This window comes from Eubalaena glacialis, chromosome 9, assembly GCF_028564815.1.
Source record: "Eubalaena glacialis isolate mEubGla1 chromosome 9, mEubGla1.1.hap2.+ XY, whole genome shotgun sequence".
Classification (NCBI taxonomy): Eukaryota; Metazoa; Chordata; class Mammalia; order Artiodactyla; family Balaenidae; genus Eubalaena; species Eubalaena glacialis.
The window spans coordinates 34,240,523-34,268,165 of NC_083724.1; the positions used below are offsets into that span (position 1 = coordinate 34,240,523).

Here is a 27,643-nt window from a genome sequence, read left to right on the forward strand (position 1 = left end):
AACTTTCAAAGGAGTCATGATCCAACCACCCAGAGGCCAGCACTGTTCGTATTTGGTAAGATCGCTCTGCAGTGTTTTGTGCTGAATGTTTTTCTTTATGTGGCTGAGATAAATTTGGATCTATAATTTTACATTCTACTTACTTTGTTTAACGGTAAATATATGCAGTTACCCATGTCATTAAGAACTCTTTTAATATAATAAAATAAATTTGCAAGGATGTACTAAAATTATTTTTTTTTAATCCCTACTTGTTGGATATGTAGATATCCAAACTTTCTATAAATAGTGCTACAGTGAGCAACTTCGTGTATAAGGCTTTCTAATTATCTCCTCAGAATAGACGTCTAAAAAAAGTGTAATTATGGAGTCAAAGAGTCTAAATCAAGGTATACGGTACTTTGTCCTGAAATACCTTCCAGCAGGAGCCAGTGAACACCCCCGCCAGCTGCGGTTATAAGTTCCAGTGTCACCCTTGCCAGCATTGGGTACTACCAATTTGCTTTTTAATTTTTATTAATTTGATAAGCCGAGAAGTATGCCTTGTGTTGGTTTGTATTTCTTTAACTACTAGATAGACTGAACATTTTTTCTACTTTTAATGGCCATTTGCTTTTTTTCCTTTTGAGAATTATCAGGCAGGTCCTTTGAAACTTGGGGGTTTTTAAAGGGCAGTTATCATTATCATCTTCAATCAGTTGTGGATGCAGGGAGTGATTATGGTTTTCATCATCTACGGCTCCCTCCTGAGGTTAGGAAGCATAGTGTGCTGGAACCCTGTCTCGCTCTGACCTCATTTCTCAGGCAATTAAGGCTAAGGTGGTGTCTAATAATGACATGGCTGTCATCCCCTCTATTTATTTTTTAGCCCTCTGCAGTTTGCACAGTGTCACCCCGTTCATTATCTCAGGTTGAGCCTCATCACAGCCCCAGCATGTGATACCATCCCCCTTTTACAGATACAGAAACTCAGCAGCATGGGGTCATGCCTGGGACAGAGTGAGTAGTGGATTAGGGATTCGGGGTCCTCTGACCCCACCTCCCCACCTCCAATGCTCTGTCCTCTTCCCTGCTGCCTTTAGGTGTGTGTTGATGGAATCCTGATGGCACTTTCCCAGCTGTCTTGGAAGAATGACTTGGAAGGATTGTGTGAAGGGAGACTCTTCTGCCCTCCCAAGTGTCCAGGAGGCCTCGTCAGCACTAGAGGTTCTCTGCTTGGGGATCTGGAAAGGGCAGTCCATGAAATAAAAGAAGAGAAAGTTTAAAGTCTAGGCTCATTCGGTGGAGTTTTTTTTTTTTTTTCCACTCTTGGCAGAAAACAGTCTGCCAGAGATTATTCATTTTTAATTTGCTTTACATTTTGACCACATTTATTTCTTGGTTTAAAAAATATATGTTTAATCTACACTGCTGCCCTCTGAGGTCAGGATATGCCGGCCTCCTGCTGCCCACCCACAGCCCAATGTCAGCAGCAACCGTCTGAGGTACAATTATCATCCTCGTTTTATAGATGAGGAAATTAAGGCCCAGAGAGATGAAGTATCTTGCTCAAGGTCACCCAGCTAGTAAATGGGAGGGTTGGGATTTGAACCCAGGCTGTGTGATTCCAGTCTCTGTTCTTCACCTCTATATATCACTGCCTCTCGCCTACGTATTCAGTGAAGGTGTTCTTTGGGCTTAAAAAAAATCCACATCCCCCCTCTTTTCCCATCTCAAAATATGTGTGTAAAGGGCAGCAACTAGGAGGGGGGGGGGTCTGCAAGGATGGGGTGAGAAGTAAATCACTGTGAAGACGAATCTGTCATCTTTTGGACAAGGGGGAGTAAAGGCAGTTCAAACTCTCACTCTGTATCAGAAAGTTCGGCTCCCTCTGAAGTCCCTGGAGATATGAGGGCTGGAAAGATGCACAGGGCAGGGTAGGAGACGTCCCTTCCGGGCCAAGTGACCCAGGGCAAGTCATTCTTGCTCCCTGGGTTCTACTGCCCTTCCTCATCTGGGAAATTGGACCCCTGCATCTTGGGGGCCTCTCCAGCCCTGGCATGCTGTGTTTGTGGGTGCTGGGGGAGATTCTGACTCAGGATGTTTTTATTAAACTCAGTACTCTTTCAATTAGGTAATTTGTTTTCCCCAAGACGCCCATGGTTTTTTCAAGTATAAGTTAAACGTTAAACAGCACTGTGTCAATTGAATTAATGGTTAAAAGATTAAACAAGACTTTCTGTGTCTGTCTTCAATTTCCTCCACAGGGACGCGAGAGACAAATTTTACAGGAAACCATTCACAACTTCCACTCTTCCTTCGAGAGCAGCGCCAGCAACACCAGGGCCCCTGGAAACAATCCCTGTACGTGACCTTCCTTCCTGTGGTCACCAGCGTGAGCTTTCTGAATCTCAGTACCCCCTTCACATGGCCAGTGCTCCAGCCACCATCAGACCTTTCCCATTCCCTGAAACACACTATGTTTTTGTCACACCGCTGTGCCTTAGTACTTCTGCCTGGAACATATGTCTTCCCTTCCCTGCTGTAGTAGTTGGTGTTGCTTGTTGCTATAACAAACTCCAACACAGTAGAGACTTACTCTCCCCTACAATCGAGTATGGCTGCGTCCGCTCGGCAGAAGCACACGGTGATTCAGGGACCCAGCTCCTTTCATCTGTGGCTCTGCCATTCCTGGGGCCTCGGAGGCTTTGTTTCTGGCCGGCAGAGGGGAAGGGGATGGTGAAGAAGGCACAGCCATTTCTTCACTGCTTTGCTCTTAACTGCTCACATTCCATTGGTTCCTCCTGCTCACGTTCCGTCGGCCACTCATAGTCACGTGGCCCCACGTGTAGTCGTTCAGATAGTGGCTTCACAGCAACAACTCTGTACTTAGATGGGGGAGCACATATTTTGGCAGTAGGTTAGCCACTCTTCCACATCTTCCCTTAGAACTTCTAGCTTGTCCCTAATGGTCCAAGTCACCTATCAAATGAAGCCTTTCTCAACTCCCTTACGCAGAACTAGCTCCTCCAGCCTCTGGGGCCCTTACTGCTCTGTGTGATAGCTCTGCTCTAGCACTTCACTGCACCTGCTGCAGCCAGCGTACAACAGCTGTTCAGGATGTATATGTTGAATGCGTATTTCTTTCTTGCAAAGGCAGCCTTTTATGTAGGAAAAATGGCGAGGCCCAAAGTGTGATCTTGAGGGATCCCTTTTCCTTCCTGGCCTTCAGTTTCCTTGTCTGTCATCAGGCAAGACAATGCTCTGATATTCCACGCTGCTCACCCCATATCACAGTAGGGCTTTTCCACTTTGAGTGGGAGCAGAAGACCCTAATATATTACATTGGAGAAGGACTTGGGTACTCACATTTTCTAGGCAAAGAAGTGAAGAATTTAGAATTTCTTCTAAGGCTACATTCCTCAGAAGGGAATCAGCCTGTGTAGTTTTCTACCGTGTCATATTCTATGAAAGGGACTCTGACTTTTGAGTCCAGTAGGTTTCTGAAATGTCTTCAAGTGCGTAATTCATTCGACCAGCACCGCTGGGTGCTGGGGGTGCAGAGATGAGTCAGAGCCAGTCCCCACCCTTGAGGACCTGGACAGCAAGAGAAGAAAGGAATGGTGGTCCCAGCCTCGAGGGGCAGCACGGAAGAGTGGAGAGAGCGTGTGCTCTGGACTCAGGCTCAGGGTTCTGGTTCAGCCCCGCGGCTAGCCAGCTGTGTGGCCAGGGACGGGTAAGTCGGTGCTTAGAGCCAGCATGCGTCAAGCACTTGGCCTGTGGGACATGCGCAATGGATAGCGGCCTTTGCAGAGTTCTCATCTTTACCGTGAGCTCTGCCTGGCTGCATGCTGGTCTCCTTGGGAGATGTGGCCTCTCATCTCTCCCTCCCCCGGCCGTGAGTGCCCATTCACCCTCTGCTGGCTTCTAGAGGGAGTCCTGACCATGTTGCCTGGAGCCTCATCGTGTTCTCCCTCTGTCTGTTGATCCAATGGGTGCTGTTCCTCCTTCATCCTCCCATCTTCCCACCCATAAAAGCCAGCTTCCCACATGACTGGAGAGAAGAGGCTTTGTTTTAGCCATCACTGACAGACACCTTTATAAATGTTCCTCGCATCCCAACCTTCTTTAAGGAGACACAGTCATTGAGCACCTACTGTGTGCAGCAGCTGGAACCCAGTGTCATCTGTCCTCACCAGAAGCCTGGAGGCTGGCATAGTTTAGCCTCATCCTGCACGCCGGGGAAACAGACACGGAGGACTGGAGCTGCCTGCCAGTTCCGCAGCCCGGAAGGAGTAGAGCTGGCGGAGAACCGGATCTAGTGGACTCTGAGCCCGTGCTTTTGCCACCAATTCCTATAGACTCCTGGGGCTAGAGGCACCAGGGATTCTCGCTGTTTTAACGTACTCATATCTTCAGAGGCTATCGATAGGCCAAGGGTTGTTTGCCCCTGGAATACACATGGGCCCCTGAGTGAGGTGCTGTGAGGTTTTGTGCCCACTCTTTGCTGTCCTCCTGGTCTTTTCATCACCCCTATATTTGTGCAGCTTTCACTTGGGTAAGTTTGATTGAATCCCTATGATTGAATACCTGTGATACACAGGAGCTGTGCTGGGGGTCAGCATTCCACAAATGCACACCTCCACGATCTCATCTAATGACCCCAGACAGAGCAGGGCTTATTATTCTCATTTTGCAGATGGGAAAACAGGCTCAGGACAGATGCCTTTTTTGTCTTTTTCACTGGATTCAGTGGTTCTAAAGTTTTTTCTCCCAGGCAGTTTGTGGGCTGGTTGGTGAGAGATCCCCGGCACCCTTTCTGGACCATGATCACCCCCTTCCTGGTGATACTCCAGGAGGCTATTCTGGTCCACAGTGTTTTCCTTGTTTGCTGACCATCAGCATTTCCCAAAGTGTGTTCCTTGGAACCCTAGTTCCACAGGATGTTAATAGGTTTTTCATAAAGAAAAAAAAGGGGGAGGAAATGTATACATGACAGTGGGGTGAGGCTCTGTGATCAATAGGTTTGGCAGACACTGGGTTAAAGCCCAGTTACATGATGCTTGCTGCAGGACACCTCAGAATCCTTATCATGCCACACATGGGGGCGTGTCTCTTGAAGGGGGCCATGCAGCTTGTAGCATTTCCCATACGTTAGATCACAGAATGCTGTTTCATGGCACTCTTGCAAGACTGAGGTTCATTGGACACCATTAGGGAAGCCCTGCTTTGACTGGGCAGTGGCAGTCATGAGGCCTCACAGCACCTGGGAGTGGGCCCAAGGGGCCCTCGAGGCCTTCAGCTGGATCAGGGGTCTTTGGTAATTGCTTCTTTTCTTTCCAGCAGCTCTCTGCTTGGCAGTGGGACATCACGGTGAGGGAGTCCCCTGACTGAGAGAACCAGGATCCTGCTCATAGGGCTCTGCATCCAGGGCATCTCCTGCAGGGTCAGGGACATCATTTCCCAGTGTTGTTGCAGTGTCCTGCCTGGCGAGTGCTGGGTGTCTAAGCCCTGTCCCCCAATGGCCAGGAGAAGGTTCCCACCTCCTTGCTTCAGTGCCAGACCATTACATGGACGCTGCAAGTTTTGCCGGGAAAACATTTACTTTTTCATTCACTACATATTTACTGAGCATTTACCCTGTGCCCACCCTGTGCTTGTGCTTTGGATCCAGAGATGAAAAACACTCATCTCTGCCCTCAAAGAATCCACAGTATCTTAGAGGAGACAAGCATGTAAGTCAGACGTTGTAGTGCCCGTAAGGAGTCTTACAGTAAAGGCGTGTGCTGGGCCCACGGCTCTGAGGACGTCGTGCGTGATGGCTCAGGTTCGGCTTGGGTGGGCCCCATTGGAAAGACTGGGTCTGAAAGGGTAAGTCAGCACAGCTGGCAGGTGGGGAAGAGAAAGGGCTCCCCAGATGGGACAGTGTGTGAGAAGGCAGGCGGCATATAACATTTCTGGGTTAAATATTATCGGGGGTTAAGTTAGATACCTGTTATTCCAATTTTTGGTTCTTTTCTTTGAAATGCATAGCAGCAGTCTGTTACCTGGAAGAGCACTGAATCTATAGTCAGTCCTAGCACTGGGTTTTGGCTTAGCCACTTCTTAATGGGTAACATATTTCTTCCATTCCATGAACCTCAGTTTCCCTTTCAGTTACACGGGGATAGTGCTCCCCAAGGCGCTGAGGATCAGATGAAGGTGAAAGCCCTTTTCACACCATGTGGAGCTCTGCAGATGTGAGAAATCTCCATGATGGTCGCCTGTTTGAAATCCTCTGTTTCTGTTTCTCCCCCGCCCCACCCCGCCTCCCGCTTGCCCTGCTGTAGCCAGGGCTGGGTGGGCAAGGCCAGAAGCAGCAGCCTCCAGCCAGAGGTGGCAGCAGCTTAGGTGGCTCTGCTGGTATCGGAGCCCCGAGGAAGTGAGGGTTGGTGGTGAATCCCCACCCTCCAGCTGTGGCTGACTCTGGTGTTTGTGTCACTGGGATTCCCAGCAAGGTGGACAGAAAGAAGGGAGGCCTTCCAGCCTGATCACAGGGGCTGATCCAGGGGGCAGAGAGGAAGCAGGAAACCCCTTCAGTTTGCTCTTGCCTCAGAGCTGCCTAAGGACAGTGCCGTGCAGGCCAGGCCCGGGCTAGACAGCTGTGAACATCTACGCTGACCTTCCAAGAAAGCACCTCTTGAGGGCTTGGGACCCTTCCTGGGAAGATTCTGCAGCCCAGACTGAAGGTGTTGTGAAGCACCATCTGTGCTTTGTTCAGGCAAGGTAATCATGTCTCATTAACCAACAGATCCTGTTCAGCATGTAAGGAGACCTGATGCTTTCCCTGACAAAAGTCGATACCAGATTCTGAAGGACTGGCCAGGGACTGAATCTCCTCCCTGGGGGAGGTGGGTGGTGAGTCCCCTCTTCAGCTTCCTTCCTAAGGTGGGGACCACCCAGGGCCCCTCTTCAGGGCCCTCCCTACCCAGTGGGTTGAGCCAGCCCCCATGAGTCTTAGTTCCTGTTGGAGCTGCCTCCCTAGGGCTCATAGACACAGGGCATGGCCATCCTCTTCCGGGAGACCTTGTTCCCACTGTCCAGGTGGCTGGGGTAGGGTTTGGCCTCAGCAGGGCCACTGGATCCTTTGATAAGAGACCAAGGTGCTGTTTTGTTTCAGCTCTACTGTGTGTTTCCATGTTCCTTAACATCCAACACTTCTTTTTGTTACTATTTTATTGTTTTTCCATACAGAGATTTGATTCTTTGAAGGATTTTTGTTTGCCAAATGTATATTAAATAATGGTGAGTTTGTCTTCTCACTTTGATTTTGCTCATCGAAGGTATAAAATGCTGCTCAGATTTCTTCCAGTGAGAACTGTTATGGAGCAAGTGCCTATGGTGTGCTGGGTGCTTCCGTTGCCTCACCTCCTTCATGATAATCTTGTGAGGCAGCCTTAAAATCCCCTTTCTACCAATTTGGTGAGTGTGGCACACAGATATTAACCTCACCAAGGTCACCTTGTAACAGGCGATGGTCGATTTGAATGCAGGCCTCACCTGTCACTTCTCTCCATGCTGTCTTGCTGCCTTTCAGCACAGAGAGAAATGTTGAATTGGGATAAGCCCAGCCAACACAAAACAAATAAAACTTTGTTAGTCTGTATGGCTTGTTCACAATTTTCTTTTTTTTTTTTTGGTAGGGCGGTGTTTATGAAATACTATAATACTATACATATATGGCTTGGAGATTCTCTTTGTTTCTGCTGAGAGTCTTTACAAGTCGGGGGCTCCCTCATCTCCACCTCTTCTGCTCTCAGTGTCTCATGTTGGCTGTGCTCAGCCCTATAGAGCATTCAGGAAGCAGAAGGTAGCATGGGTCCCAGGCCCAAAACAGGTGGAATGAGGCCAAGGTCTGTGGGGCCCCAGAGTGGGGAGCAACGATACTGGGGAGACCATGGGAGTAGGGCCAGCACTCCATGAGGAAGAACATTCCAGGGACCAGGGCTACCTAGAAGGGAGAGCATCCCCCAGATGAGCCCCAGAGGCTGGTCAAGCCCAGGGCAGCTGGAGAGGGGAACTCAGACTTTAGATGAAGATTGGACCAGGCAAGTGGTTCCCAAATGACCCAATGGTGGAGGTGATAGGAGAAAAACAAGTACAAGGCAATGAGTTTACCTGACACTAAATATACTCATTTTATGGGTTTGGCCTTGATCCTGACACAAGTCCCTATTACTTTGAGGGGAGAGGGTGGTGGTAGTGGTGGTTTTAGTTTCATGGATGTGTGAAATCCAAAAGTCTGAGAAACATTGCTCTAGGTCACTTTTGAGGTCCCTTCCAGCCTCCTGAGTCTGTGAAAATCTATAAAAAGAAGGGGGAGTGGTTCCTCAGTAAGTTAAACATCGAACAACCATATGACCCAGCAACTCTACTCCTAGGTAATATACCCAAAAGAACTGAAAATAGGTATTCAAATAAAAACTTGTATGCAGATATTCATAGCAGCACAATTCACAACAGCCACAAGGTGGTAATAATCCAGATGGCCATCAACAGATGAATGGATAAACAAAATTTGGGATTATCCACACAACGGAATATTGTTCAGCCATGGAAGTAGTGATCCATACTACAACATGGAGGAAACTTGAAAACATTGTGCTAAGTGAAAGAAGCCAGACACAAAAGACCACGTATTATGTGATTCCATTTATATGAAATGTACAGAATAGGCCAATCCACAAGGATGGAAAGCTGAGATTTGGGGACTGAGGAAATGGGGAGCCACTGCTTAATGGGTAGGCGATTTCCTTTTGGGGTCATGAAAAAGTTCTGGAACTAGATAATGGTGATGGTGGTACAACATTGTGGATGTGCTTAATGCCAGGCCACACTTTAAAATGGGTAAAATGGTAAGTTTTATATATTTTTTGCTATAATTTTAAAAGAAGGAAGAAAAGGGGAGCTCGTGACCTGGCTGGTCTTCCATCCTTCTGTCAGTGTTCACCTTCTCCACCTTGTCCTTAAAGGTGAAGGATACATCACCATTGTAGGGTCTTGCTCTCCCTCCCCTCTCCCCCCCTCCCCCCGACACGTGTATGTACACACACCTTTCTGTCCCCTTCATCAGAGGGGTCTAGATGGGCTGCCGGTCTCAACCAGAGCCCCACACAGAAAATGCTCAGGAATAAGATGGGGCCGCCCTTGTCCTGGCTCTGCGGGAGGCAAGCCCCTCGGGAAGGTGGGAACGCTCCCTGAGGCACCACGTGCTCCCGGCCCTCCAGCTATTCCTCTGGCTCTCATTTCCTATCTCCACGGGGCTGGGGGCTTCTCCGCTTCACTTGCTCGCAGCTCTTTCAACAGAATAATTGTCTTCACTTTCTTCACAATAAGAAACACTCCCTTTGGGTCACAGACGACGGTTTTCTGAAGCGCTTCCGCGTTTGCCTCGACACTCGCTCCACCGAGGGGCGCCGGCCCCATCGACGCCCACTTCCGCCCACTTCCGCCCACTTCCGCCACCAGCCCCTGCGCTTCCGGTGACACGGCCCCAGCCTTCCTCCGCGCAGTCCCGCTTTCCCTGCCGTGTCACAGGTGTCCCTCCCGAGACCAGTGCCTAAACCACGTGCTGCAGGCAGTGGCCACACAGAGTCTGCTCCTGGGGAACCCGGCCTGTGAGCTGGGGCTTTGTAAGTGTAAGGCTGTGCGTGTGTGGAGAGGAACTTCAGCCGTAAAGAAGGACCTAGAACTGGAGACTTCACACTAATGTTCCTGCAGGTTCTGTAGCTTGACTTCATCCGTGAGGGGGCCTCAGGGCAAACTGATTTTACTAACTCCTCATGAGGGACAGTAGCCGAGAACCTGAGTCAGACAGAATCCTCCGAGGCAATGTCCGTCAGGCCACCTGGAGCCGCAGGCTCGCGGGGAGGCCGTGTGCATGGTGACAGCTTCCTCAGGTAAGCGAACTCTGTTTCTCGCCGTCGGACGGAACGAGGGTTGACGCACTCATTCAGCAGACAGCGGCTGATGGGGCACTGGGGATGCCCAGAGGGCAAATCAAAGCCCCTGCCTTTGTGGAGCTTACGATCCACTGGGGTGATGATAATCCTGGCTCCCAGGGCAGGACAAGGGTTAACTGAGATAATGCGAGTCAAGTGCTCAGCACTGTGCCGGGCACAGGATAAGTGTCTTGGGGCATCAGCCGGTTCTAATTGCTCATTCCCTCTCCCCGTTCCTTGAGGGTCAGGGCCACATGAGCTCTTCCTCACCAGCTGCAATGCAGGGGGACGTTGTGCTCTTCTGGGGCCGCAACTCATTAACGCAGCCGCGTTAATGAACCCTGAGCTGGTAGCACTCAGAGGAGCTAGGTTATGGACCTGCGACAGGGCCAGGGATGCACCGGCCAAATGAACTGAAAGAATGACGGAAAATATTTGTTTATTGCATAGCAATGAATTTAACACACGTAACTCAGTTTACAACCCACAATTGTATAAGGAAGAATTTAGAGCAAAGAAAGAATTGGAGAAAAAAGCACAAGATGCAGACTGTGTTCTTTAGACCTGTGGAATAGCTGTCTCTACTTTGATCCACTTAGCATTCTTGGATCACATTGTTTTTTGTGGTTTTTTTTTTACTTAAAAGTTTTATTTTTATTTTTAAACAATTGTACAAGTCATTATCAGTGAGTATAATTTGTTATACATAATGTAACACACTGACGTTTTTACATCTGTTGAGCTTCAAGATCAGATATAGCTTTCCCCAGAGTCCCGTGGGGGTTCCAGGATGCACAGAGCCTGGGGCTGTGGCCCTAAGGAGCCCTTGCCTGGCAGAAATTTCCCACCTGGAAAAAACCTCCCTGCTGACATTTCCAGTGGGCTTTCCAAGTTTCTTGAACTTTCAACTAAGCTTATAACCGGAGGCCTATGGGCATTGCACTCTGCTTTATTTGTTTGTTTGTTTGTTTATTTGAAGTATAGTTGATTTACAATATTGTGTTATTTTCTGTGTACAGCAAATTGATTCAGTTATTCTTTTTCATATTCTTTTTCTGTTATAGTTTATTACCAGATATTGAATATAGTTGCCTGTGCTATACAGTAGGACCTTGTTGTTTATCTATTTTATATATAGTAGTTTGTATCTGCTAATCCCAAACTCCTAATTTATCCCTCCTTCCCCCTTTCCTCTTTGGTAACCATAAGTTTCTATGTCCGTGAGTCTGTTTTGTAAAGAAGTTCATTGGTATCATATTTTAGATTCCACATATAATGAGTATCATATGGTATTTGTCTTTGTCTGGTTTCCTTCACTTAGTGTGATAATCTCTAGGCCCATCCATGTTGCTGGAAATGGCATTATTTCATTCTTTTTTATGGCTGTGTAGTATTCCATTGTATATATATATATACCACATCTTCTTTATCCATTCATCTGTTGATGGACATTGAGGTTGCTTCCATGTCTTGGCTATTGTAAATAGTGCTGCTATGAGCATAGGGATGCATGTATCTTTTCGAATTAGAGTTTTCCTCTTTTCTGGATATATGCCCAGGAATAGGATTGATGGATCATGTGGTAGCTCTATTTTTAGGTTTTTTTTATTTAACATCTTTATTGGCGTATAATTGCTTTACAATGGTGTGTTAGTTTCAGCTTTATAACAAAGTGAATCAGTTATACTTATACATATGTTTGCATATCTTTTCCCTCTTGCATCTCCCTCCCTCCCACCCTCCCTATCCCACCCCTCTAGGTGGTCACAAAGCACCGAGCTGATCTCCCTGTGCTATGCGGTTGCTTCCCACTAGCTATCTGTTTTACGTTTGGTAGTGTATATATGTCCATGCCACTCTCTCACTTTGTCCCAGCTTACCCTTCCCCCTCCCCATATCCTCAAGTCCATTCTCTAGTAGGTCTGTGTCTTTATTCCCATCTTGCCCCTAGGTTCTTCATGACTTTTTTTTTTTTTCCTTAGATTCCATATATATGTGTTAGCATACTGTATTTGTTTTTCTCTTTCTGACTTACTTCACTCTGTGTGACAGACTCTAACTCCATCCACCTCACTACAAATACCTCCCATTTCGTTTCTTTTTATGGCTGAGTAATATTCCATTGTATATGTATGCCACATCTTCTTTATCCATTCATCCGATGATGGACACTTAGGTTGCTTCCATGTCCTTGCTATTGTAAATAGAGCTGCAATGAACATTGTGGTACAGGACTCTTTTTGAATTATGGTTTTCTCAGGGTATATGCCCAGTAGTGGGATTGCTGGGTCGTATGGTAGTTCTATTTTTAGTTTTTTAAGGAACCTCCATACTGTTTTCCATAGTGGCTGCACCAATTTACATTACAGTGTAAGAGGGTTCCCTTTTCTCCACATTCTCTCCAGCATTGATTGTTTGTAGACTTTTTAATGATGGCCATTCTCACCAGTGTGAGGTGATACCTCATTGTAGTTTTGATTTGCATTTCTCTAATGATTAGCAATGTCGAGCATCTTTTCATGTGCCTGCCATCTATATGTCTTCTTTGGAGAAATGTCTATTTAGATCTTCTGCTCATTTTTTGATTGGGTTTTATTGTTTTTTTGTTATTCAGTTGTATGAGCTGTTTGTATATTTTAGAAATTAAGCCCTTATCGGTCATATCATTTGCAAATATTTTCTCCCAGTCTTTAGATTGTCTTTTTGTTTTGTTTATGGTTTCCTTTGCTGTGCAAAAGCTTATAAGTTTGATTAGATCCCATTTGTTTATTTTTGCTTTTATTTCTATTGCCTTGGGAGGCTGATGTAAGAAAACATTGCTACGATTTACATCAGAGAGTGTTTTGCCAGTGTTCTCTTCTAGGATTTTTATGGGGTCATGTCTTATATTTAAGTCTTTAAGCCATTTTGAGTTTATTTTTGTGTATGGTGTGAGGGAGTATTCTAACTTCATTGGTTTACATGCGGCTGTCCAGCTTTCCCCCACCAGTTGCTAAAGAGACTGTCTTTTCTCCACTGTATATTCTTGTCTCCTTTGTCAGAGTTTAACTGACTGTAGGTGTGTGGGTTTATTTCTGGGCTCTCTGTTCTGTTCCATTGATCCGTATGTCTGTTTTTGTGCCGATACCACACTGTTTTGATTACTGTAGCTTTGTAGTATTGTCTGAAGTCTGGGAGCGTTATGCCTCCAACTTTGTTCTTTTTCCTCAAGATTGCTTTGGCAATTCTGGGACTTTTTTGGTTCCATATAAATTTTAGGATTATTTGTTCTAGTTATGTAAAAAATGTCATGGGTAATTTGATAGAGATCACGTTAAATCTGTAGATTGCTTTGGATAGTAAGGCCATTTTAACAATATTAATTCTTCCAATCCAAGAGCATGGGATAACTTTCCATTTCTTTGAATCGTCTTCGGTTTCCTTTATCAATGTTTTATAGTTCTCAGCATAAAGGTCTTTTACCTCCTTGGTCAGGTTTATTCCTAAGTATTTTTTTAATGCAATTTTAAAAGGGATTTTTTTTTTTTTTTACTTTCCCTTTCCGATATTTCATTGTTAGTGTAAAGAAATGCAACAGGTTTCTGTATGTTAATCTTGTTTCCTGCTACCTTACTGAATTCGTTTATCAGTTCTAATAGTTTTTGTGTGAAGTCTTTAGGGTTTTCTAAATATAATATCATGTCATCTGCATATAGTGACAATTTTACCTCTTCCCTACCAATTCGAATACCTTTTATTTCTTTTTCTTGTCTATTTGCTCTGGCTAGAACTTCCAATACTGTGTTGACTAGAAGAGGTAAGAGTGGGAATCCTTGTCTTGTTCCAGATTTTAGCAGGAAGTCTTTCAGCTTTTCACCATTGTGTATTTTATTTTATTTTATTAAAAAAAATTTCTTTTTAAAGATTTTTTTTTGATGTGGACCATTTTTAAAGTCTTTATTGAATTTGTTATAATATTGCTTCTGTTTTATGTTTTGGTTTTTTGGCTGCGAGGCACATGGGATCTTAGCTCCCCAATCAGAGATTGAACCTACACCCCCTGCACTGGAAGGCAAAGTCTTAACCACTGGACTGCCAGGGAAGTCCCACCGTTGAATATTATATTGGCTGCGGGTTTGTCATAAATAGCTTTTTTTATGTTGAGATATGTTCCCTCTATACCCACTTTGGTAAGAGTGTTTGTCATGAGTGGATGTTGAATTTTATCAAATGCTTTTTCTGCATCTATTTTTTTTCACACACACACACACACACACACACTGTATTTTATTTTTACAAGAGATAAATAGACTGAAACCAAGCATTGTACATGGATGACCACAACAAAAGCAACAATGATTGCAATTACCAAACATGAAACACACTCATACTATGTCATAATATTGACATTCAGTCCAGTAATCCTCCACTGTAACAGCTCCTTTATTTTGCAGTGAAAATTGATTTGTATATTCTTTGCCTCTGAGTCCTTGTCAGATTTTTTTTTTTTAATTCAGACAGAAAGTCACAAAAATTATACTCATCCTCATCAGTTCACTCAGTCCCATGTAATTAATTTTTTTTTATCTTGATCTTTTGTTAGCACTTTTATGAGTTCATCAGTTTTTCATTAGAGTTCTGAAAATGCTTATTCATTCAGTTCAGCAGTACAGTCAGTTACCAGAAACCTGTACTTGTCAGAGTCTTTTCCATGAATTTCTTGAAGATGAAACCCTTTTATAGGAACATATTTGCAAAAGCATCAGAGTACACCCAGAACTGTCTGTAAATGACAAAAGACTTAAAAATGACCACAGTTAAAGATTTGATGAAAGTTCATAATAATGCAGTTGACAAGAAAATTAGTTATTTCTGAGATATACATTTTAAAGTAATAACTAGGATTATGACTTATAACATTATACCAGAACATATAAGATTTTTAGAAATTTCATGTAATGTCTGAAACATTTATATTAACATATTTCCATACAAATAACCCAATGAAAGTTTAGTATTAGTTGTTTTGTTTGTTTTTTTTTTATATTGCAGGTTCTTATTAGTCATCAATTTTATACACATCAGTGTATACATGTCAATCCCAATCACCCAATTCAGCACACCACCATCCCCACCCCACCACAGTTTTCCCCCCTTGGTGTCCATATGTCCGTTCTCTGCATCTGTGTCTCAACTTCTGCCCTGCAAACCGTCTCATCTGTACCATTTTTCTAGGTTCCACATACATGCGTTAATATACGATATTTGTTTTTCTCTTTCTGACTTACTTCACTCTGTATGACAGTCTCTAGATCCATCCACGTCTCAACAAATGACTCAATTTCGTTCCTTTATATGGCTGAGTAATATTCCATTGTATATATGTACCACAACTTCTTTATCCATTCGTCTGTTGATGGGCATTTAGGTTGCTTCCATGACCTGGCTATTGTAAATAGTGCTGCAATGAACATTCGGGTGCATGTGTCTTTTTGAATTACGGTTTTCTCTGGGTATATGCCCAGTAGTGGGATTGCTGGGTCATATGGTAATTCTATTTTTACTTTTTTAAGGAACCTCCATACTGTTCTCCATAGTGGCTGTATCAATTTACATTCCCACCAACAGTGCAAGAGGGTTCCCTTTTCTCCACACCCTCTCCAGCATTTGTTGTTTGTAGATTTTCTGATGATGCCCATTCTAACTGGTGTGAGGTGATACCTCATTGTAGTTTTGATTTGCATTTCTCTAATAATTAGTGATGTTGAGCAGTTTTTCATGTGCTTCGTGGCCGTCTGTATGTCTTCTTTGGAGAAATGTCTATTTAGGTCTTCTGCCCATTTTTGGATTGGGTTGTTTGTTTCTTTAATATTGAGCTGAATGAGCTGTTTATATATTTTGGAGATTAATCCTTTGTCTGTTGATTCGTTTGCAAATATTTTCTCCCATTCTGAGGGTTGTCTTTTCGTCTTGTTTATGGTTTCCTTTGCTGTGCAAAGCTTTGAAGTTTCATTAGGTCCCATTTGTTTATTTTTGTTTTTATTTCCATTACTCTAGGAGGTGGATCAAAAAAGATCTTGCTGTGATTTATGTCAAAGAGTGTTCTTCCTATGTTTTCCTTAAAGAGTTTTATAGTGTCCAGTCTTACATTTAGGTCTCTAATCCATTTTGAGTTTATTTTTGTGTATGGTGTTAGGGAGTATTCTAATTTCATTCTTTTACATGTAGCTGTCCAGTTTTCCCAGCACCACTTATTGAAGAGACTGTCTTTTCTCCATTGTATATCTTTGCCTCCTTTGTCATAGATTAGTTGACCATAGGTGCGTGGGTTTATCTCTGGGCTTTCTATCTTGTTCCATTGATCTATGTTTCTGTTTTTGTGCCAGTACCATATTGTCTTGATTACTGTAGCTTTGTAGTATAGTCTGAAGTCAGGGAGTCTGATTCCTCCAGCTCCGTTTTTTTCTCTCAAGACTGCTTTGGCTATTCGGGGTCTTTTGTGTCTCCATACACATTTTAAGATGATTTGTTCTAGCTCCGTAAAAAATGCCATTGGTAATTTGATAGGGATTGCATTGAATCTGTAGATTGCTTTGGGTAGTATAGTCATTTTCACAACGTTGATTCTTCCAATCCAAGAACATGGTATATCTCTCCATCTGTTGGTATCATCTTTAATTTCTTTCATCAGTGTCTTATAGTTTTCTGCATACAGGTCTTTTGTCTCCCTAGGTAGGTTTATTCCTAGGTATTTTATTCTTTTTGTTGCAGTGATAAATGGGAGTGTTTCCATAATTTCTCTTTCAGATTTTTCATCCTTAGTGTATAGGAATGCAAGAGATTTCTGTGCATTAATTTTGTATCCTGCAACTTTACCATATTCATTAATTAGCTCTAGCAGTTTTCTGGTGGCAGTTTTAGGATTCTCTATGTATAGTATCATGTCATCTGCAAACAGCGACAGTTTTACTTCTTCTTTTCCAATTTGTATTCCTTTTATTTCTTTTTCTTCTCTGATTGCCGTGGCTAGGACTTCCAGAACTATGTTGAATAATAGTGGTGAGAGTGGACATCCTTGTCTCATTCCTGATCTTAGAGGAAATGCTTTCAGTTTTTCACCATTGAGAATGATGTTTGCTGTGGGTTTGTCATATATGGCCTTTATTATGTTGAGGTAGGTTCCCTCTATGCCTACTTTCTGCAGGGTTTTTATCATAAATGGGTGTTGAATTTTGTCAAAAGCTTTTTCTGCATCTATTGAGATGATCATATGGTTTTTATTCTTCAATTTGTTGATATGGTGTATCACATTGATTGATTTGCGTACATTGAAGAATCCTTGCATCCCTGCGGTAAATCCCACTTGATCGTGGTGTATGATCCTTTTAATGTGTTGTTGGATTCTGTTTGCTAGTATTTTGTTGAGGATTTTTGCATCTATATTCATCAGTGATATTGGTCTGTAATTTTCTTTTTTTGTAGTGTCTTTGTCTGGTTTTGGTATCAGGGTGATGGTGGCCTCATAGAATGAGTTTGGGAGTGTTCCTTCCTCTGCAATTTTTTGGAAGAGTTTGAGGATAGGTGTTAGCTCTTCTCTGAATGTTTGATAGAATTCACCTGTGAAGCCATCTGGTCCTGGACTTTTGTTTGTTGGAAGATTTTTAATCACAGTTTCAATTTCATTACTTGTGATTGGTCTGTTCATATTTTCTAATTCTTCCTGGTTCAGTCTTGGAAGGTTATACCTTTCTAAGAATTTGTCCATTTCTTCCAGGTTGTCCATTTTATTGGCATAAAGTTGCTTGTAGTAGTCTCTTAGGATGCTTTGTATTTCTGCGGTGTCTGTTTTAACTTCTCCTTTTTCATTTCTGATTTTATTGATTTGAGTCCTCTCCCTCTTTTACTTGATGAGTCTGGCTAATGGCTTATCAATTTTGTTTATCTTCTCAAAGAACCAACTTTTAGTTTTATTGATCTTTGCTATTGTTTTCTTTGTTTCTATTTCATTTATTTCTGATCTGATCTTTATGATTTCTTTCCTTCTGCTAACTTTGGGTTTTGTTTGTTCTTCTTTCTCTAGTTTCTTTAGGTGTAAGGTTAGATTGTTTACTTGAGATTTTTCTTGTTGCTTTAGGTAGGCTTGTATAGCTATAAACTTCCCTGTTAGAACTGCTTTTGCTGCATCCCATAGGTTTTGGGTCGTCGTGTTTTCATTGTCATTTGTCTCTAGGTATTTTTTGATTTCCTCTTTGATTTCTTCAGTGATCTCTTGGTTATTTAGTAACATATTGTTTAGCCTCCATGTGTTTGTGTTTTTTACATTTTTTCCCCTGTAATTCATTTCTAATCTCATAGCGTTGTGGTCAGAAGAGATGCTTGATATGATTTCAATTTTCTTAAATTTACTGAGGCTTGATTTGTGCCCTAAGATGTGATCTATCCTGGAGAATGTTCCATGCGCATTTGAGAAGAACGTGTAATCTGCTGTTTTTGGATGGAATGTCCTATAAATATCAATTAAATCTATCTGGTCTATTGTGTCATTTAAAGCTTCTGTTTCCTTATTTATTTTCATTTTGGATGATCTGTCATTGGTGTAAGTGAGGTGTTAAAGTCCCCCACTATTATTGTGTTACTGTCAACTTCCTCTTTTATCGCTGTTAGCAGTTGCCTTATGTATTGAGGTGCTCCTATGTTGGGTGCATATATATTTATAATTGTTAAATCTTCTTCTTGGATTGATCCCTTGATCATTATGTAGTGTCCTTTCTTGTCTCTTGTAACATTCTTTATTTTAAAGTCTATTCTATCTGATATGAGTATAGCTACTCCAGCTTTCTTTTGATTTCCATTTGCATGGAATGTCTTTTTCCATCCCCTCACTTTCAGTCTGTATGTGTTCCTAGGTCTGAAGTGGGTCTCTTGTAGGCAGCATATATATGGATCTTGTTTTTGTATCCATTCAGCAAGCCTGTGTCTTTTGGTTGGAGCATTTAATCCATTCACGTTTAAGGTAATTATCGATATGTATGTTCCTATGACCATTTTCTTAATTGTTTTGGGTTTGTTTTTGTAGGTCCTTTTCTTCTCTTGTGTTTCCCACTTAGAGAAGTTCCTTTAGCATTTGTTGTAGAGCTGGTTTGGTGGTGCTGAATTCTCTTAGCTTTTGCTTGTCTGTAAAGCTTTTGATTTCTCCATCAAATCTAAATGAGATCCTTGCCGGGTAGAGTAATCTTGGTTGTAGGTTCTTCCCTTTCATCACTTTAAGTATATCATGCCACTCCCTTCTGGCTTGTAGAGTTTCTGCTGAGAAATCAGCTGTTAACCTTATGGGAGTTCCCTTGTATGTTATTTGTCGTTTTTCCCTTGCTGCTTTCAATAATTTTTCTTTGTCTTTAATTTTTGCCAATTTGATTACTATGTGTCTCAGCGTGTTTCTCCTTGGGTTTATCCTGTATGGGACTCTCTGTGCTTCCTGGACTTGGGTGGCTATTTCCTTTCCCATGTTAGGGAAGTTTTCGACTATAATCTCTTCAAATATTTTCTCGGGTCCTTTCTCTCTCTCTTCTCCTTCTGGGACCCCTATAATGTGAATGTTGTTGCGTTTAATGTTGTCCCAGAGGTCTCTTAGGCTGTCTTCATTTCTTTTCATTCTTTTTTCTTTATTCTGTTCCACAGCAGTGAATTCCACCATTCTGTCTTCCAGGTCACTTATCCGTTCTTCTGCCTCAGTTATTCTGCTACTGATTCCTTCTAGTGTAGTTTTCATTTCAGTTATTGTATTGTTCATCTCTGTTTGTTTGTTCTTTAATTCTTCTAGGTCTTTGTTAAACATTTCTTGCATCTTCTCGATCTTTGCCTCCATTCTTATTCCAAGGTCCTGGATCATCTTCACTATCATTATTCTGAATTCTTTTTCTGGAAGATTGCCTATCTCCACTTCATTTAGTTGTTTTTCTGGGGTTTTTTCTTGTTCCTTCATCTGGTATATAGCCCTCTGCCTTTTCATCTTGTCTATCTTTCTGTAAATGTGGTTTTTTTGTCCACAGGCTGCAGGATTGTAGTTTTTCTTGCTTCTGCTGTCTGCCCTCTGGTGGTTGAGGCTATCTAAGAGGCTTGATGGGAGGCTCTGGTGGTGGGTAGAGCTGACTGTTGCTGTGGCAGTCAGATCTCCGTAAAACTTTAATCCACTTGACTGTTGATGGGTGGGGCTGGATTCCCTTCCTGTTGGTTGTTTTGCCTGAGGCAACCCAACACTGGCGCCTACCTGGGCTCTTTGGTGGGGCTAATGGCAGACTCTGGGAGGGCTCACGCCAAGGAGCACTTCCCAGAACCTCCACTGCCAGTGTCCTTGTCCCCACGGTGAAACAGAGCCACCCCCCGCCTCTGTAGGAGACCCCCCAACACCAGCAGGTAGGTCTGGTTCAGTATCCCCCAGGATCACTGCTCCTTCCCCTGGGTCCCGATGCGCACACTACTTTGTGTGTGCCCTCCAAGAGTGGGGTCTCTGTTTCCCCTAGTCCTGTCGAAGTCCTGCAATCAATTCCCACTGGGCTTCAAAGTCTGATTCTCTAGGAATTCCTCCTCCCGTTGCCGGACCCCCAGGTTGGGAAGCCTGACGTGGGGCTCAGAACCTTCACTCCAGTGGGTGGACTTCTGTGGTACAAGTGTTCACCAGTCTGTGAGTCACCCACCCAGCAGTTATGGGATTTGATTTTACTCTGATTGTGCCCCTGCTACCGTCTCACTGTGGCTTCTCCTCTGTTCTTGGATGTGGGGTATCCTCCTTGGTGAAGTCCAGTGTCTTCCTGTCGATGATTGTCCAGCAGCCAGTTGTGATTCTGGTGCTCTCGCAAGAGGGAGTGAGAGCACATCCTTCTACTTCGCCATCTTGGTTAATCCCTCTTTTTCTGCATCTATTGAGATGATCTTGTGGTTTTTGTCTTTTCTTTTGTTGATGCAGTGTATCACATTGATTGATTTGCATATGTTGAACCATCCTTGTGACCCTGGGATGAATCCAACTTGATCGTGGTGTATGTTCTTTTTTATCTGTTGTTGGATTCAGTTTGCTAATATTTTGTTGAGAATTTTGCATCTATATTCACCAAAGATATTGGCCTGTAATTTTCTTTTTTGGAAGTGTTTTTGTCTGGTTTGGGTATCAGGGTGATGGTGGCTTCATAGAATGAATTTGGGAGTGTTCCCTCCTCTTCAGTTTTTTGGAAGAGTTTGAGAAGGATCAGTGTAAGTTCTTTGGTAAAAGAAGAAAACATATATCCAGGTACAGGAAGCACAGAGATGAAACAAATGAACCCAAACAGACCTACACCAAGACATATTATAATTAAAATGACAAAAGTTAAAGATAAAGAGAGAATTCTAAAGGCAGCAAGAGAAAAACAAAGAGTTAATTCCAAGGGAACCCCCATAAGGCTGTCAGCTGATTTCTCTACAGAAATGTTGCAGGCCAGAAGGGAGTGGCAAGATATATTCAAAGTCCTGAAAGGGAAAAACCTGTAGCCTAGGATACTCTACCCAGCAAGATTATCACTTAGAATAGAAGGAGAGGTAAAGAATTTCTCAGACAAGTAAAAACTAAAAGAATACAGCAATACTAAACCTATCCTAAAAGAAATCTTGAAAGGTCTTCTCTAAATAGAAAGGAAGAAAGAATCTATAGGGAAGAGAAAATCACAGTTGGAAAGTAAATCACTTAAATAAACCAGTATATAGATTAAAAAAATTTTTTTAATTTGTGAAAATTCTGATAACTACAATGGACAGCAAAAGGATGAACATGAAGATGTAAAAGAGGACATCAAACTCATAAAATGTGGGGGAGGGAAGTATGAAAATGCAGATTTTTTTTTTTTTTAAGAATGTGTTTGAGCCTATATGACTACCAGTCTAAAACAAGTAGATATAGTAATGGGTTAACATACTTGAAAAACAGGGTAACCACAAATCAAAAACACGATAGACTCACAAAAACCAAAGAGAAGAGAACTCAAGCATAATACAAAAGAAAACCATCAATCCACAAAAGGAAAAACAAAAAGAAAAAGAAAGGAACAGAGAAGAAATACAAAATCAAATGAAAAACAAGGTTTAAAATGGCAATAAATGTATATCTATTGGGACTTCCCTGTTGGTCCAGTGGCTAAAACTCTGCACTCCCAATGCAGGGGGCCTGGGCTCAATCCCTGGTCAGGGAACTAGATCCCACATACTGGAGCTAAGGGTTTGCGTGCCACAACTAAAGATCCTACATGCTGCAACTAAAAAAGATACCGCATGCCGCAACTAAAGATCCCGCATGCAGCAATGAAGATCCCCCATGCAGCAAGGAAGACCCCACATGCTGCAACTAAGACCCAGTGCAGCCAAATAAATAAGTAAATACTTAAAAAAAATAATTTAAAAAATATATGTATCAATAATTACCTTAAATATCAATGGGCTAAATGCTCCAATCAAAAGACATAGGAATGGCAGATTGGATAATAAAACAAGAGCCTACAATATGCTGCCTACAAGAGACCCACTTTAGGAGAGAGGACACCAATAGGTTGAAAGTGAGAAGGTGGAAAAAGATATATCATGCAAATGGAAATGACAAGAAAGTGGGAGTAGCAATACTCACATCACACAAAATAGACTTTCAAACAAAGGCCGTAAAGAAAGATAAATAAGGATACTATATAATGATAAAGGGATCAATATGAGAAGATGATTAACACTTATTAACATACATGTGCCCAATATAGGAGCACCTAAATACATAAAACAAATACTAACAGACATAAAGGGAGGAATACAATAATAGTGGGAGACTTTAACACCCCACTGAGATCAATGGACAGATCTTCCAGACAGAAAATCAATAAGGCAGCACAGATTCTAAATGACACAGTAGAACAGTTAGACTTAATTGATGTTTTTAGGACATTACATCCAAAAAAGAATACACATTCTTTTCAAGTACACATGGAACATTCTCTAAGGTAAACCACATACTAGGACACAAAACAAGCCTCAACGAATTTAGGAGGATAGAAATTATTTCAAGCATCTTTTCTGACCACAACAGCCTGAAACTATAAAGGAACCACAGAAAGAGAAACGAGGGAAAAATGGTTACATGGAGACTAAGCAGCATGCTATTAAAAAACCAATGAGTCAACAATGAAATCAAAGAGGAAATTTAAAAATACCTTGAGACAAATGACAAAGTACAACCTTACAGAATCTATGGGATGCAGCAAAAGCAGTCCTAAGAGGGAAGTTCATAGTGATACAGGCCTTCCTCAAAAAACAAGAAAAATCTCAAATAAACCTAACCTACCACTTAAAAGAATTGGAAAAAGAAGAACAAACAAAACCTAAAATCAGTAGAAGGAAATAAATAATAAAGATCAGAGAGAAAATAAATAAAATAGAGATTAAAAATAATAGAAAAAAATTAATAAAACCAAGAGCTGGTTTTTTTGAAAGGGTAAACAAAATTGACAAACCTCTGGCCAGGCTCACCAAGAAAAAAAGAGAGGACCCAAATAAACAAAATAAGAAATGAAAGAGGAGAAATAACAGCCGATACTGCAGAAATACAAAAAACCATAAGAGAATACTATGAACAAGTATATGCCAACAAATTGGACAACCTAGAAGAAATGGACAAGTTTCTAAAAACATACAGCCCACCAAAACTTAATCAAGAAGAAATAGATAATCTGAACAGACCAATCAGTAGAAGTGAAATTGAATCTGTAAACAAAAGTCCAGGACTGGATGGCTTCACTGGGCACTTTGCATTATTGATTGTTAATAACACTTGAATGGTGGTTTCCTCACTATAGCCTTGGTTCTCAAAGAGTGGTCCATGGACCAGGAGCTTTGGCATCCCCTGGGCACTTGTAAGAAATGCCTCCCTGAGCCAAAATCTGCATCTTCACAAGGTCCCCAGCGGATGCATATGCACACTGCAGTGTGAGAGAGGGTCCCTCCAAGGCACCTTCTGTGCACTAGTCTCATCACACGTGACATCCATATGAGCACCGTGATGCTGTCACCTCTCACACAGAGGGGGAAACAGGAACCAACAAGCAAAATAACCCACCCAAGGTCACAAGATGGTTAAAGTAGAACTGAGACTCACCCAGGCTTGTCAGCAAACATTTACTGTTACCACATGCTAATTCAATCCTCCCATCCATCTAGAGGCACCACTATTACTACCCATTTTACAGATGAGGAAAGAGGCACAGAGAAGTTAAGCAACTTTCCTAAGGATGTCACACCTTGGTCTAGACCAATATATATGTATGGAATTGGCCACTTAGGAATCCTAAGTGAGTAGGTGGTCTGCCAGGCAGGGCACAGTGGAACAGTGGGCCCCACGTGAGGTCCAAAGTCATAAAACCTGGGTTTGAGTCCTACTGACACCACTGAGGGCCGAGAGGGCAGATTGCCTCATCTCTGAGGCTTTGGTTTTCCCATCTCTGAAATGGAGGAAATAGCAAATGCTACCTGGCAAGGCTGTGGTGAGGAGTAAATGAGGTACTAAATGCTGGGGTGTGTTGTAAACTGTAAAGTGCCATGCACATGCTAGTTAGTGGCTTTATTCTCCAGGGCCCCTGGCACAATGGTGGAAGAGGAAGAAGCTCAGAGAATGGGAAAGTTGCAGTAGGTGGAACTTCGGGGTTGTCATGGGAACCAAAGCTCTGAGGCTGATCAAGGCAGGAAATACCATCTGGTTTTAAACACCAAAAAGCCTCGACTCACACTGGACTTATTTCTGTAAGCAGCAGAATTAACATCATCCTATAGCAGCAACGTCAGCCCAGAGCAATCTGGAGATTGTCTTTCCCCTGATTTCCCTGGTCAGATCTGGACAAGGCATCTCAGGAACTCATTATGCATCAGCTGTCACTTCCCGAAAAATGTGGACAAGTCACAGTAAATCTGAGTTTAAATGGAAATATAACATAGCTGGGAGACACCCTCTCACCTCCTCCCAAGCTTCGCAAGCACAGAGGGAAAGCTGGAGGTAGTGTCCAGGGACAGCAGGGGGGGGGCTTGGGACCCCAGTCACAGCTGATGCTGGAAGGGCGTTTAGAGAGCATCTTGTCTTTTTTCCCTCCAAATTACTGGTGATGAAACAGGCCCAGAATGGGATGGTACCTGCCCAAAGTCACACAGCAAATCAATGACAAAACTGAAATTTGCACCTAAATCTCTCAATTCAAAGTCACTGTTTTTCCACTTCACCAATTGCATCTTCCTTTGATATTTGTTCCAGCAACATAGTGCCACTCCCTGGGAAACATTAGGCTTGGGATTTCTCTGGTTCCCCACGGATTCTGTGAGATGACGAGCAGAACGTTTCTTGCGTCCTACGCCTCCCAGGGATTCGACACAGGAAGCCATCATTTCTTTGTTATTTTCTTGGGAGAAGCAAGGTTTCTGTAAACCACATGAGCGCAAATGAATCAAGACAAAATTTTAAAAACAAGAGGGCTGAAGCTTTGAGTTTTCAAAATCTATAGGAATATCCCAGTTTCATTGCAGCCCCCAAATCCAGCAAAAGTCTCCTGCGGATGAGGGCTTTTTCATGGGGGCTGCTAGGAAACATTTGAGCAGAGAACAGTACTGGGAATGCAGGCCCAGGGTGGCTGCTGCCAGCTGGCTTGCCCTCTCTGAGCCTGTTTTTCCCATGTGCACCGTAAAGCAGGTTTGATGTGACTTTCCAGCTCTGACATTCTGTGACTTGATAACCATTTTCTAAGAAAGGAAAGAAGATCCAGTGCTCCTAGAGCTCTGTCACCCTGATGCCTTGTTCATCAGCTGCCAGGTACCTCAGTTGAAAGGCATCAGCACTTGCCCTTCAGCTCCTTTCTGGTTAGGTCCTGGGAATTTCCTGTGAATGAGGTTTTGAGGGAAACACTCTGTACAGTCTCAAAGGAAGGAGGCTGCTGTCCCCAGTCAAGGCTGCAGGACCTGTAGCCTAACCTGGCAGGTGACACCAAGGGTAGCAATGCCAGAGCACATGCCCATGGTTGTGTTTACCCCCAACTCACCCCTCCACACCCTTAGACACCCAGGCTCTGTCCTGAAATTTTTTGATCCTATGTCCCACCATGGGGTTATGGACAGCTTCATCTCCTGGGAGTAGAGTGGGAGAAGCCTCACTCTTGGGGGATGCCCCTGGCCATTTCTGGGTCCTGTTGTGTTCATTGGAAGCTGCATCTCCTGGGGTTCTCACTCACTTCTGCTCCTTGAAGTAGGTGAGTCTTCTCATCTTTTTTTCTACTTAATTGGAGCCATAAGAACCACTTCATAGCTATCTCAAGGGACCCCCCCCAAGCCTCAGCAGCTGGGTTTGGGGATCCCTGGGGCTACCAGGGCTGCAAGAGTGCCCAAGCTGGTGGAGGAAAGACCTGGACAACACCATCTGCAATTTGTTTCCAGCCTGGTTCCCAGGGCAGGAGGATGGGGACTGTGGCTCTGTCACATTTCCCAGGAATTAGTGTTTCAGTGTGAAAGAACTGGAGAAATACCTAATGCTAGTCTCCACACCAAATAGCTCCACGTTTCCAGTCCACCTAAGGGCAGGGGCAGAGCAATCCTAGCTGTTTGACCCTTGGGAGGTGAATCTCTCTGAACCTCTGAATCTTTCAGTGTTGGAAAATGGAAATAATAAATTTTCTGTGGTGGTTGTGAGAATTAAATTAGAAAGAGTAACCCCAGTGCCTAGGTGTTTAAAAAAATCTATAAAAGTTGCAAAGCACTTCCATTCTCTGATTGACAGTTCTTAGGAAAGGGATACACAGTAAGTCTCATTTTCCAGGTCAGGCGAAACCACTGCTCAAAGAAGTGTGGTGACTTGTGAAAAATCACAAATCAGCTGCATGTTAGACTGGGGTCTGTTGAACATCTAAGTCCAAAGCTCTTTTTGTCTCACCACGACCATGAAATATATCACTTTCTAAACCCTGTAAAGAAATTGTGGGAGTGAAAATGAACTTGGGACATGTTTATTTCCTTGAGACATGACACCTGAGGAAAGTGAGAACTGAGAAATGCCAACTTTCAACTTTTTATTTACTTCCTTTTCTTGCCATTTCCTGAGAGAGACCTGGTTTGGAAACCAGTTTTATTACATGCACCTTTCCTTCATATTCTGCCTTGCTATTTCCAACTTTGGTGTTGTTTGTGAAGACAGTGTCTAGTTATGTTCTCTGGGAAGTTAACACCCCAGAAAACAAAACCTTCTTTAGAGGTGAACACTCAGCCTGGGGAACAGAGCAGAGACTCTCCCTGAGGCAATAGCTCAAAATTGGGCCATTCAGGAAATCTGGAGAAAAGACCAAGTTTCTTCTCTCTCTCTCCCTGTCTCTCTCGCAGTTACAGGCTTATAGAATTGCAGTGTAGAAAACCAAGGGGACATGACCTGCCCAGGGTCAAAGACCTGGTAAGTGGGAACAAACTAAGAAGATACAAAAAGCACAGAGCCCTAATTCGAAAAGATACATGCACCCCAATGTTCATAGCAGCATTACTTAGAATAGCCAAGACATGGAAGCAGTGTAAGTGTTCCTCAGCAGATGAATGGATAAAGCAGATGTGGAATACACACACACACACACACGCACACACACACACACACACACAATGGAATACTACTCAGCCATAAAAAGAATGAA

The 27,643-nt window shown here is 43.1% G+C and overlaps 1 protein-coding gene across 2 annotated transcripts in view; it reads left to right on the forward strand.

Annotated features, from left to right (window-relative positions):
- The window catches only part of ANKS6 (ankyrin repeat and sterile alpha motif domain containing 6), a 60,824-nt gene extending 53,200 nt beyond the window's left edge, over positions 1-7,624 (forward strand). For both annotated transcript variants that reach the window (XM_061200199.1, XM_061200200.1), the window contains exon 15: positions 2,247-7,624. In XM_061200199.1, the coding sequence (XP_061056182.1) occupies positions 2,247-2,351 (105 nt within the window). In that variant the 3' untranslated portion in view covers positions 2,352-7,624. The remainder of the gene's footprint in view (positions 1-2,246) is intronic.
- The last annotated feature ends 20,019 nt before the right edge of the window (positions 7,625-27,643 follow it).